An 11,225-nucleotide genomic window follows, 5' to 3' on the forward strand; every position below is an offset into this window, starting at 1 on the left:
TGTGTACCAGTATGTACAATGTATGTGAGTCAAGTTGAATATGTATACATGCAAGCCTGCATAACAAATCAAATTTCTAAGTGCTACAAAAAGGGACTTGCCATGAGTTTTGATCGATAACAGCTAACACAGGCCCGGAAGGAAATCTAAATCTTTATCATCTTTACACAAACCAAACATATAAGTTTTGTTGCTTGTGGGTAAAACATGTGAAACTTGTACCAAACCTCCCGAGTTTAAACTGGCGATAGCATACAATACTGCTCAGGTGTGGTTGTGTTAGTGGAGATGCAGTACACTCAAGGGTATTGACAATGGTGTTACATGTATGAGGTGCACAACATTGTGAAAACCCATGATCAATGAGTGAGACTCATCTCGACTAACATCGCAAACTCAAAACCTGTGCATCACTGGATTTACAAGATTGGTCAAGGTTGATTTTTCATGTACCTTTATGGATCAATACCAGTCAGCTACATGTAGAGCTTACTCACAAAGCAAGATCTATGAAGAAAGCTTTCAAACACATGCACTGAACACTCACTTAACAATTCTTTACGTTAAATAAGTGATTGAGTGAGAACAGATTTGTAACTGATTGAGTCCACGCTGCTAAAGTATGAAATTGTGATGCCCGTGAGCACGATACATCAAGCGCAACTCTGAGTGGTCTCCACTAGCAAAAAAACTTCTGCCCACTTGACATGTTGGGCAAAAATGAAAGATTGTATGCATGATTGCTCTTATCCAATCATTTGATTAGGATCCACATTACCATTTACACATCAAATCACCTGGATTTGACCTTCTGAGGTAGCAGTGATTGTCTCTTGATAGGATCCACACAACCCATGCCAGGACAGCCCATCACCTCCATCGATGGAAGTTAATAGACAGCCCAACCTGTGACTGTGTTGCATCCTTCGCCAGACAGCCAAGTTCAGATGCTGTCCAGGTGGCCTCGAGGGAATTAAAGACTCAACAGAAGATGCCCTTGCCTGGCTTGGCAGCCTGGACTTACCACTCTAACTACGCATATGGACATGTCATACGCTATGAAGAAGAGCAAGAAGAAGCCATAAAGTACTTGCACATTTCGGCTTATGGTATTTAAACCTCCCAGGTATATCTATATACCCATGTGAAATTCACAGTGACTTCTGAAGTTTTGGAACTTAAGAACAGTAGCATATATTTACAAATGAACCTTTTTCTCCCTTTTTTATGTTGGCATTACACTATCCCAAAATTGACACGAGATAGCCATACAATGTACTCACTGAGATTTTCAATTTCACACAAAGTTAGACCCAAACTTGGTCAACAGCAAATCAATAGCCAGAGCACGTGCTATTTTCGAGGTAAGTTCATTGAGCTTGAACTTTTTGGGCGCATTGGGAAAGTTTATTGAACTGTAGACATTTGTCCTTGTCTGACTTCACCCATAATCAAACTTGATGATGTACATGTACCTGTGCTGTGAGTGAGTACACAATCAATATTGCAAGTACAGTACTTGTCAGGGAAAGTTCATTGATCTTTTGACATTTAACCTTGTACATCAAACTTTTCATGACGACACCACAGCCGCCAACCGAATAGTGATGCCCAAGTCTCACTTCTGCTAAGCAGGCAAGGCGAAAACTTATTCATTTTAATGAAAAAAAAATTACAATCAACAAAAATACTACTTACAGCATTGTTCTAGTATGTTAACTTTCCATCTAAAGATACAACTAGGAGTGAAGTTAAAAATAAGTACTCAGTCTGTAGCAGGTCATACACTGTATGTCAACTAATAAAGTATTGACTCGCATCAATGGGTGAAAACAAGAGTGACCGGTAAAAGTCTAATGAAAAACTATCGGTAATTCTGCCAGCCATGGTGGAGATTTAACAATAATGACAACTAGAATATGACAGGTGTGGCTAGCATACTCTGTATCAAAATGATGTCTAGCTTTAACACACATCTACCTAAATGTCATGTTGACCTCACCGACACCTCCACCTCAATGACAAAAGTGAGGTCACTCCCAGCTGTCCCAGACGTTATCATGCAGGGTGGGGTTGGCATTGGGGTCGCCATCTGGAAATCGCACCGGGACGGCGGTCGTCTGGTAATATTGCAGCCTTCCAAGGAGGAAGTCTACAACGTCTCCCTGCTCGTCGGAGACATCAAAGTATTCGTAAGGGTCATTTTTGATGTTGAAGAGCCAGACGCATTTTCCCTTCGGAGTGTCCGGGACGACAGGTGTCAAGCCCGACTCTGCTGGGGGTATCCAACTCCCATTTCCTGCAACAGGTGGGGACAGAGAGTACAGGTGTAACACTTTCACTCTACTTTCAGGTGCATGCGTCTCAAGACTGGATATATTTTTTCTGAACCAGCCTACCTCAAAAAAATAAAATTGAGTTGATAATGCTACCCGAATCTGAAGAATTGACCTGTTTGCTCACATGTATTCAGATTTTTCATTCAAAAATTGTTCCAGACAGTCAGAAACTTTCCCAAGGCTTCTCCTACAAAGCCACATACTACATGTAATTTGAGAAAACTGAGTTCAAGAGCTCAAGTATGACAATGAATTGCATAATTATGTCCAGGTGAATGGAATACTCTACATGCCATAATAATTCTGTGGAGTTTAATTTTTGTGAATTTAGTAGCACCATGCAAAAATATAAACTCTAATCTAGACATGATGGAATCATGAATCCACACAATTCTCTGTCGATTACTATACTCCATGATCCTGATTTTACGAATTGCAAATAAAAAGGGAATATTCTTGAAGAAATGTCAGGACTCATCATTAAAACTGTAACAAATGCAATCTAAGAAAATAAATGATCAGCAATGAAGGGGCTTTCACTCATGAAAAAATACAGTGTATGTGTTTTACCATGCTTAAGTTGAAAGTACACAACACCTGAAATCAAAGTAAACAAACCACTAACATTACAGCTCACATAATGAAAGGACTTGCTCGAGGTAATTTATATTCTGCTCTTTATTTTGCCTCATTATCGAGAGAATGTTTTCAGTAAAAAAAAAAATACTTTATTTGAATATTATGCTCCCTAAACACACATTGGCAAAATTTCGTCACCGTTTACACTCGCACCAAGCAAAGTGGAAATGAATATGTTTGATTAAATGCAAAAAGTACAATTACAAAAATACCTGCTGATGTACAATGTACATGTAATAACAGTACACATTCACTACACAGTCTCTGGCTCCTTGGTCATTAATTGTCATCTCTAAACTTTCAAGACACAAAGCATTTTGCTGAAAGCACTTTCACAACAACAACCAATACTGGCTTGGTATTAAAGGGATCGTACAGTTCTGGTTGAGACCTAATTTCAGGTTTCTAACATTTTTAGATGAGATAATGAGAAATCTCTTATGAAATATGAAAGAGCATGTAATTCTATGGGGAATTCAACGTTTATTTGATAAAAATTGGTTTTGAAATGCTGAGATATCCAAAAAAGAGCGATTCTAATAAAGTGTGGGACCCACACTTTGTAACGATCGCTTTGTTTTACTTTGTTTTTGAATGTTTCAGTTATTCCAAACCCGATTTTCATCAAATAAACTTTAAATTCCTTTTAAAATGGTATGCTCTGTGCTATATCATAAGTGTTTTCTTGGTATCTCACAAAAATTTAAAAGCCCAATTCTCATCTCCACCAATACTGTACTATCCCTTTAAACAGGAGTATAGCGAGGTAATCAGAGTGCAGTATTGCTACTTAAACTTTGTGTAGTCATTCCCTGAGAGTTATCATATTTTAATACTTGACAAACACTATAGTCTGAAACAGATGGCACATGCACAGTAATCCTGCCCTTCAATAGTGACCTGTTTCTACCACACTGTTCACTGTCGTCTCTTTACAGTTGGTCACAGTAATTACAAGATATGATATGTAAGATATGATATCATATATGATAAAATGTAAAATAATATATATACAATACAATACAATACAATACAATGCAATACAACATAATACAATACAATACAATACAATACAATACAATACAAAACAGTATGTCCCCCAAAATAATCACAATCGGATTTTTGCATTGATAACACACAATATGATTAAACAGTTTAAATGCTACTTCAGGGTACATCTTAGCTCTATTTTGCAGAAAACCCCATTCAGTTTGGTTAAGCAGTCACAGAGAAATGTGGATTGTTGTAAAGCATGTCATGAGTCTGATTCTTCCAAGTTTAGCACTTTTCCAAGTTCAGCACTTGGATGCTCTTGGAACTACATATTAATGTGTAAATACAATAGACAGATTGTATTTTTAAAGTTTTCATTGCAGAGGGTACCCTTGTAATTTATTTTGGGACATACGATACAGTATGAATGATACTTACAATGTATACAATACACATAAATGACACACACAACATATGCATATTACATACAATGTACAAGCACCAGTACTGTTAATGATGCAAGTTTGTGTATGTACATGTGCACAGTCGCAACTTTAAGTTTCTTATGTTCCACCACATTTATTTCATATCTGATGACACACAGCCAACAGTTGCCGTATTCCTACCTGGAGATCCAGTGATTAGTTTCCAATCTTTGTATCGGATCGCTGCTCTGATGGACGTGTTGAACTTTGAGCTTGTGTAATTGCACATTTCCGGCGGGTCTTGCATGGGGTCGATGTTGTGCACCAGCTCCACCCTGGGTGAGGGGAGACCCTTACTGTTGATTCAATAAAGGATTGATTTAAAACATATCGTGAGGGAAACATGAACAAAAGAATGTGAAAATTGTAATTCAAATAATTTTGGGGGGTTAACATGACAAGGTCCAAGAAGAGTGTTCATTTCTTTGCATGTTGATTCCATAATCATTTCTAGAGAAAGAAGGCAAACCATACCGAGTCATACATGTATTCAAAACATGATGTAATGAACATACCCTACACTGAAGGCAGGATGTTCAAACATCAATTTGAATCAATCAAAGTGTTTCTGTCATGAAAACAACAAATGGCTAGAATTCATGTTGATATATAAATAGCCTAATGGTCATGGAAGTTCTGTTTTGTTTCTTTCATTAATTCATTATCAGCTAACTGCAGAAGTGGAAGTCGCATAACTTGCACTACGCTTAAGTCAAATAAGTTTGTTTGACAAACTGCAAAAAAATGTACTAGTACTATATATTTTCTAAGCCAAATTTTGAACGAGTGGAACTATTTTGGAGGGTCTTAACAGATTTGACTTCAATGCAGAGATACTTGTTTTTATTCATTTATTCATTTATTGTTTGGTGTGTTTTTTTTTGTTCGTTACGATTCTTTTTTCTTTTTCTTTTTTCTTTTTTGGCGGGGGTGGGGGGGGGGGGGATCATAATGCTTTCACTCAAGTACCTTGTGGTGGAGTTTGAAGCAATTTACAACACAATATTAGCAACCTAGTACCTGGGTTTGGGGCTACCCCTATAGTGCTCACTCCAACCCCTTGGAAGGCATTCCCTGGCAGGCTGAAGCTTTATGGTGCATAAATGATAGATTCAAAATCTTAAATCTTTGTCCCCCTGCTGCCAATCCTTGTTTCCTACCAAATATATGTAACAAAACCAAAAACCAAATGAACAAACAAACAAAAGCAAACCTAGTAACTGATGAAAAATCTCCTGGATGTTATTACCTTGATATAGTATCCCACATGTTGAATCCATCCAGCTTTGTGCCATTCAGGCTGTGCCCTGCCAGTCCTTGGACTAGGGTTGGGAACCAGTCACTCACATGGATCAACTCCCTGCTGGCAGTACCTCTCACGTTGTCTGGCAGTAAGGGACTGGACACAAAGCCTACACCATGCATTCCTCCATCCCAGAGCGAACCCTTCCAACCTCGTAGGGGCCAGTTGCTCCCGCCCTCAAAGACCTGGCCTCCATTGTCTGTCGAAATGACAAGAATTACGTCACTTATCCCCAGAACCACAAGTTTTTGTGTTGCCCTGCCAAGTCCGAGATAACTGTGGATTGGTGATATACATCTTTCTAACATAAATTTCAAAATTTGATGCTAGTTTTTGATGAGGCAGAGTTTACATAATGAAAATTGAAGTATGAAATGAAAATGTCAAACTGGCCCTACTTTGGTTGCCATCTCTCGCATAAGACTGTTGAAAGAAAGCATATTAACATAAGAATCATACATGATATGCCGAGTCGAGTTACATTTGCATGCCTAGGTCAAAGTTAGATATATGATGAAAATGTAAAAGAGTTTTTAATGTATGTTGATTACACTTTGCAGGTGAAATATTGTCTCAATCATGACTTATTCTTTCAAAATAAATAACTTTTTAATGAAGAGTGAATGAATAAATGAGATCTGATGCAAGAATACTTACATTTCCCCCCTCATTTCAGATACCCAAATGTATACATTCAGTGCTTACTCAGTTTTGTTTTCTAATTCCAGACACATGACAATCCATACATAGAAGCCATTAAAAATATCTTGACTAGCTAATAATGTGAGAGAGTGTGTACATTACCTGTTGAGAAAACAAGAACTGTATTGTTCCAGAGGCCTTGCTCTTTCAGAGTGTTGGTAATGTTACCGACAGCCTCATCCATACAAGTTGTCATTCCAGCATAAACACGTCGATTTCTGTCCGTGATGTTTGCATACTGTTGCTCATATTGTTTTGGCACCTCGAGAGGAGAATGGACTGCTTGGAATGGTACGTACAGGAACAGTGGCTGGGAGATTGAACAAAAGGAGTAGTCGCATCATCACAGAAACGCAAGATAATGTGATTTAGCTTTAATAAGAACACAAAAAAAAAACAGTTTTTCCTCTTATTGTTCAATGCTCTAAAATAAGTTACCCCTTCCCGTCCAGATGCTGAATTCATTGCCCCTTTTCAAGAAATGCTGCCCACCATTACTATGGTCTTCATTTGCCAAACACTATAGAAAAAAAAGTTTTTGTTTATCTGACTTTGTACTGAGTTCATTTGTGTACTCATACACAAGTACCCACTCTAGTACCCTGTGTGAATGTAGTTGTAAAGAATGATTTTTAATACTGTATATATTTTGTTTTTTATTTGTTTGTTTCAAATTGTTTGTTTTCAAACTGAAAGTTTATGTATACAGTATACAGGCCTTCCTTGAAAAGCAGGACTGCTGGATGTTCCTGTTCAAAGATGATGTGAATGAATGAATGAATGAATGAATGAATGAATGAATGAATGAATGAATGAATGAATGAATGAATGAATGAATGAATCAATCAATCAATTAAAGAACTATGAAACAAATTCTATACATAATATGTGACCCTGCACCTCAAAACAAACAAAAAGTCGCCAGACATGAATTTTTAGTTAAGACCATATTCTGAAAGAGCAGACTTTAAGCTTTAAAATGATGTATAACTCAAATCAAATGGACCTATCTAAATATTGGAAAGAAAGTACAAACTCAGAAAAAGTGTGAACTGAGAAAAGAGGCTCTGAATTAAAGTGTCCATTCAAGCGCTTAATCTTTACCAAACCGTGCTGGCTGTGCGATGAATGGGACACAAAACAGGAAGTAAACCACCAGAGTAACAACAATGAAGGGATTATCAGATTAAACTGAAATTAAGCATGCCTCATAAACACATTCTGTCCATAATCAATGCCATCTTTGAAAGCAGTAGCACTATCCTTTCAAAAGTTATTCGAGTTGATAGTGAAGAGTGTGGACAAGGTTTGTCGGGACATTAAAAAGGGATTCTAAAGACACACCTAATCACACTATTCTACCAAAAATGTTCGAGATAAACTGAGCAAAAAAACACACTTTCCTGCCCGTTTTATGATATTTTAGCATAATGTAAAAGAAGACCCGCTCTTTCAGAAAATATGAAAAAGTCAAGTTCGGCTAGGTTGACCCATTTCACTTATTTTCAGTCCTCACGCAAAATCAGTGTGTGCGACTTCATGTTCGTTTTGAGGTGCACGGTCACATATACTAGTATCTTTGACTTCCTGTGTTTAACTAGCATTCTAAAGAAAGTGCCCATTCATACACATGTAACCTGTCTGACAAAGAGTTGTAGTTGCATCAGGCAAGACAAGTCAGGGGGTATGCAGCATGCTGATAATGTAATGATCTAATTTATCACAGCATACTACACTAATCTTTAAATGTGGAAGAGGAGGGCGTTCAGTGGCAGGCACTCACCATACTTTTATCATGCTGCTTGATAATATCTTGGGCTCGCATGGCAAAGAGATGTGTTGAGTATATCCCTGAATAATTCTTGGTTGGCTGGAGGTTATCCCTGAGATCTAGGCCTTCCCAGCCCTTTGTGAAATTAAATGGGCCTCCACCATGGCGCATGTGGGTGTTGTAGTCTTCACTTCCTGTCAGATATCCTGGATTAAAGTTGGAAATTAAAACAACATCACAAGCTGACTTCCAAACTTACAGAAGATGTGCTAGATGAAAGAATGTTATGACAGCTTTCTGACAAAAACTCTCTGGTACAATATGAGTGAAGGGTTCAATAACATGAGACATGATATCATCAACATAACTGTCATTAATCACTCCTGGCTGTATGTAGAATATTGAACCCTTTCACCATTCTACCTTCTGCAGACACGACACAGGTACTTGCTCTTATTCGATCCTTTTTCAAAGATCACCAGTGTGTATAAAGTACAAAGTAGGGTATCAGAAGGACAGAAAGATGAAATGTGACCTCCCACCTCATGACCCACAATAAATCACAGATAAGGATTGTCACAGACTAAAATATGTCATCTGGGATAAGGAAATTAATTTTTTTTTTGATTTGTTTTACCTGGGGGGCATTTCATGAAGATTTTGTCCGACAAAGTTGTCAGACAAATTTGCTCTCAGCCAATAAGATGCAAGGATTTCAGTAGCTTGTAACAGTTTGCCAGAAAAATATCCAACCAAAATGCTTCATGAAATGCCCCCCTGGAAGGGTTATATCTTTTCTCTCCCTACTGTCAAAATTTGGCAGCTTAATACAAAACTGAAATTGAGATGTTAGCAGTTTTCCTGGGCCATACATTTTTTTTTCCAGACAGTTGCTCCTTTCACAGGGAAATAGAACATGTTTTCATTGATACTTTTGCACAGCATGCCTGAGTGACCCTAATCTTGAAAAATCCTCTTTTCTCCCTTGTCTATCAAACTCACTCTCTCACTCTCTCTCTCTCTCCCTCTCTCTCTCTCATTTCAGTCACTTTTTGAATGAGTTAGGATGGTAGAATTTTAACAAGTTATCTTTTTAAAGCTCAGATGTTACTCTTGTATACTACATGTATGTAGAAAAGCAGAAGTTCATTTTGGCCTACAATTTATAAGTGGGTTTTGAGCTGGGCAGTCATAAATATACAAATGATCAAATCTGAACAAGAACATAGCACTATGTTTACAACTATTTGGGGCTCATTTGTGCAAAGACAAAAAAAAAAGACAAAAAAAAAGCAAGTATGGCCTCAAGTGATATGAGAAAAGGTACAATATCAGGCTAGCATCTTGTAAAATCACTTGCCAAGGAACTGTGCCTGGATTTGCATGTGACCTTTAAAACAACTACAATGCCCATATTTTCCAATCATGGTATGTACTGTACAAGGTATTCAATTTTGCCTAATCATGACGAATACTGCCTCCCTGAGACACATGTCCCATCTTACATAGAGGTCTATTTTTCTAGAAATAATCTCATGACAACGCTCATCATGACATTACTCAATAGCTCTATTACCAAATGCCGTATGGAAGCCTCGATTGGTAGGCCAGCACGCCCGCTTGTAAAACCCCAGGTGCCATTTTCCGACCACGTGAGTGGCGTAGCCCGCTTCCTGCAGCTTGTTGGCGAGGGTGGGGTCTTCTACCGGAAGGCAGTTTGGTTGAGCCGGCCATATGATCTCGTGCTGTAGACCAGTGTGAATCTGGTGGAAGAATCAATGCCATAAGTTCCTACAGGCCAAACTGAAAACAGAATATTTCAAATGACAAAAAACAACAACAACACACACATAATAAAATACAAGCTTATCACTGATCAAAAGCGACAATCAGTTAATGAATTACAAATAAGTTTAATTTCAAGGTAACTTACACAGCCCTGTCACTGTACACGCTTGCACACAGGGACGCCGTGCGTTGTCTAGTCGGGCTAACACTCCGTAACAGTGGTTAGTTTGAAGGATACAAATTGTAGGCCCTATTCTGATGTGGGATTGAAGAAGGAAAACTTGATAGCTGCTATTCTCATAAGGTTAGCTTTATTTTTTTTTAACCTCCCAATTATGATATGAATGCATTTTACCTTTTTAGTATCATAGATGTACTTTTTTTTTTGCTTGTTTGTTTGTTTGTTGTTGTTGTTGTTTTTTTTTTTTAGAATTGAGTAACTCTACCACATTACCAGTAACAAGTTAAGCAGTTTACCTGATATCGTCCACTCATGAGCTGGCTTCTGGTTGGTGTGCATATCGGCTGGACGTAGTAATTCTCGAGCTTCACGCCTGCACCAGCCAGTGCATCCAAATTCGGTGTTTTGATGACCTTATTATCATGATAACCGATATCATGGAAGCCATAGTCGTCTGCTAGAATGAACAAGATGTTTGGGGGTGATTTACAATGCACACACGCTAGGGAAGACAGCACGAATAGAGCAAGAACACACTTTGTGGTTTCCATTGTGAACAACTCACACAGCGCGTCAGCGGTTTAGAATTTAACGAGGTCAGGTGTGCGGAGTTTCGGTAGTTCAAGTGAACGTTCGTACAGCATTCAACATGTCATGCCAACTTGCTACACTCATTGGCACTGCACTGAATGAACTGTGCTGCAGCTGAACACGAACTGAAGGCCAAGGTGGCCTCGGTCTAAAGACACTCGCCGAGCGAGTTTGTATAAACTCGGTATTTTACCAGAAGAAAATTGATACGAGTGATGTTTCACACAGCAGGACCACTAAACATTAGTTCAATGATTTCAGGCCAGCCGTGGATGTCGTGACAGAATGATGTACTTCTTCAACTTGCCAGTAACGAGCTAGAGGACTGGTGGACAGACTGAGTACTTAACGTCAACAGCTAGATCTAGAGAACCGGTCAGGTGATGTGACCTTATCATGTGACTCAGCTGAAAGGGATAGTACAGTATTGGCG

At 38.4% G+C, this 11,225-nt stretch overlaps 1 protein-coding gene across 1 annotated transcript; it reads right to left on the reverse strand.

Annotated features, from left to right (window-relative positions):
- Window positions 1–1,853: 1,853 nt before the first annotated feature.
- LOC139745358 (arylsulfatase B-like) lies at window positions 1,854–10,772 on the reverse strand. The gene is made up of 7 exons (XM_071655754.1): window positions 10,498–10,772; window positions 9,809–9,995; window positions 8,245–8,438; window positions 6,564–6,771; window positions 5,706–5,958; window positions 4,598–4,752; window positions 1,854–2,299 (listed from the first exon to the last, which is right to left on the reverse strand). The coding sequence occupies exons 1-7, from the start codon at window positions 10,750–10,752 to the stop codon at window positions 2,034–2,036; spliced, it is 1,518 nt and encodes a 505-aa protein (XP_071511855.1). The 5' UTR covers window positions 10,753–10,772; the 3' UTR covers window positions 1,854–2,033.
- Between the last annotated feature and the right edge of the window lie 453 nt (window positions 10,773–11,225).

Source organism: Diadema antillarum, unplaced genomic scaffold, assembly GCF_040938485.1.
Source record: "Diadema antillarum isolate AM-2024a unplaced genomic scaffold, OU_Dant_1.0 seq00001259_RagTag, whole genome shotgun sequence".
Taxonomy (NCBI): Eukaryota; Metazoa; Echinodermata; class Echinoidea; order Diadematoida; family Diadematidae; genus Diadema; species Diadema antillarum.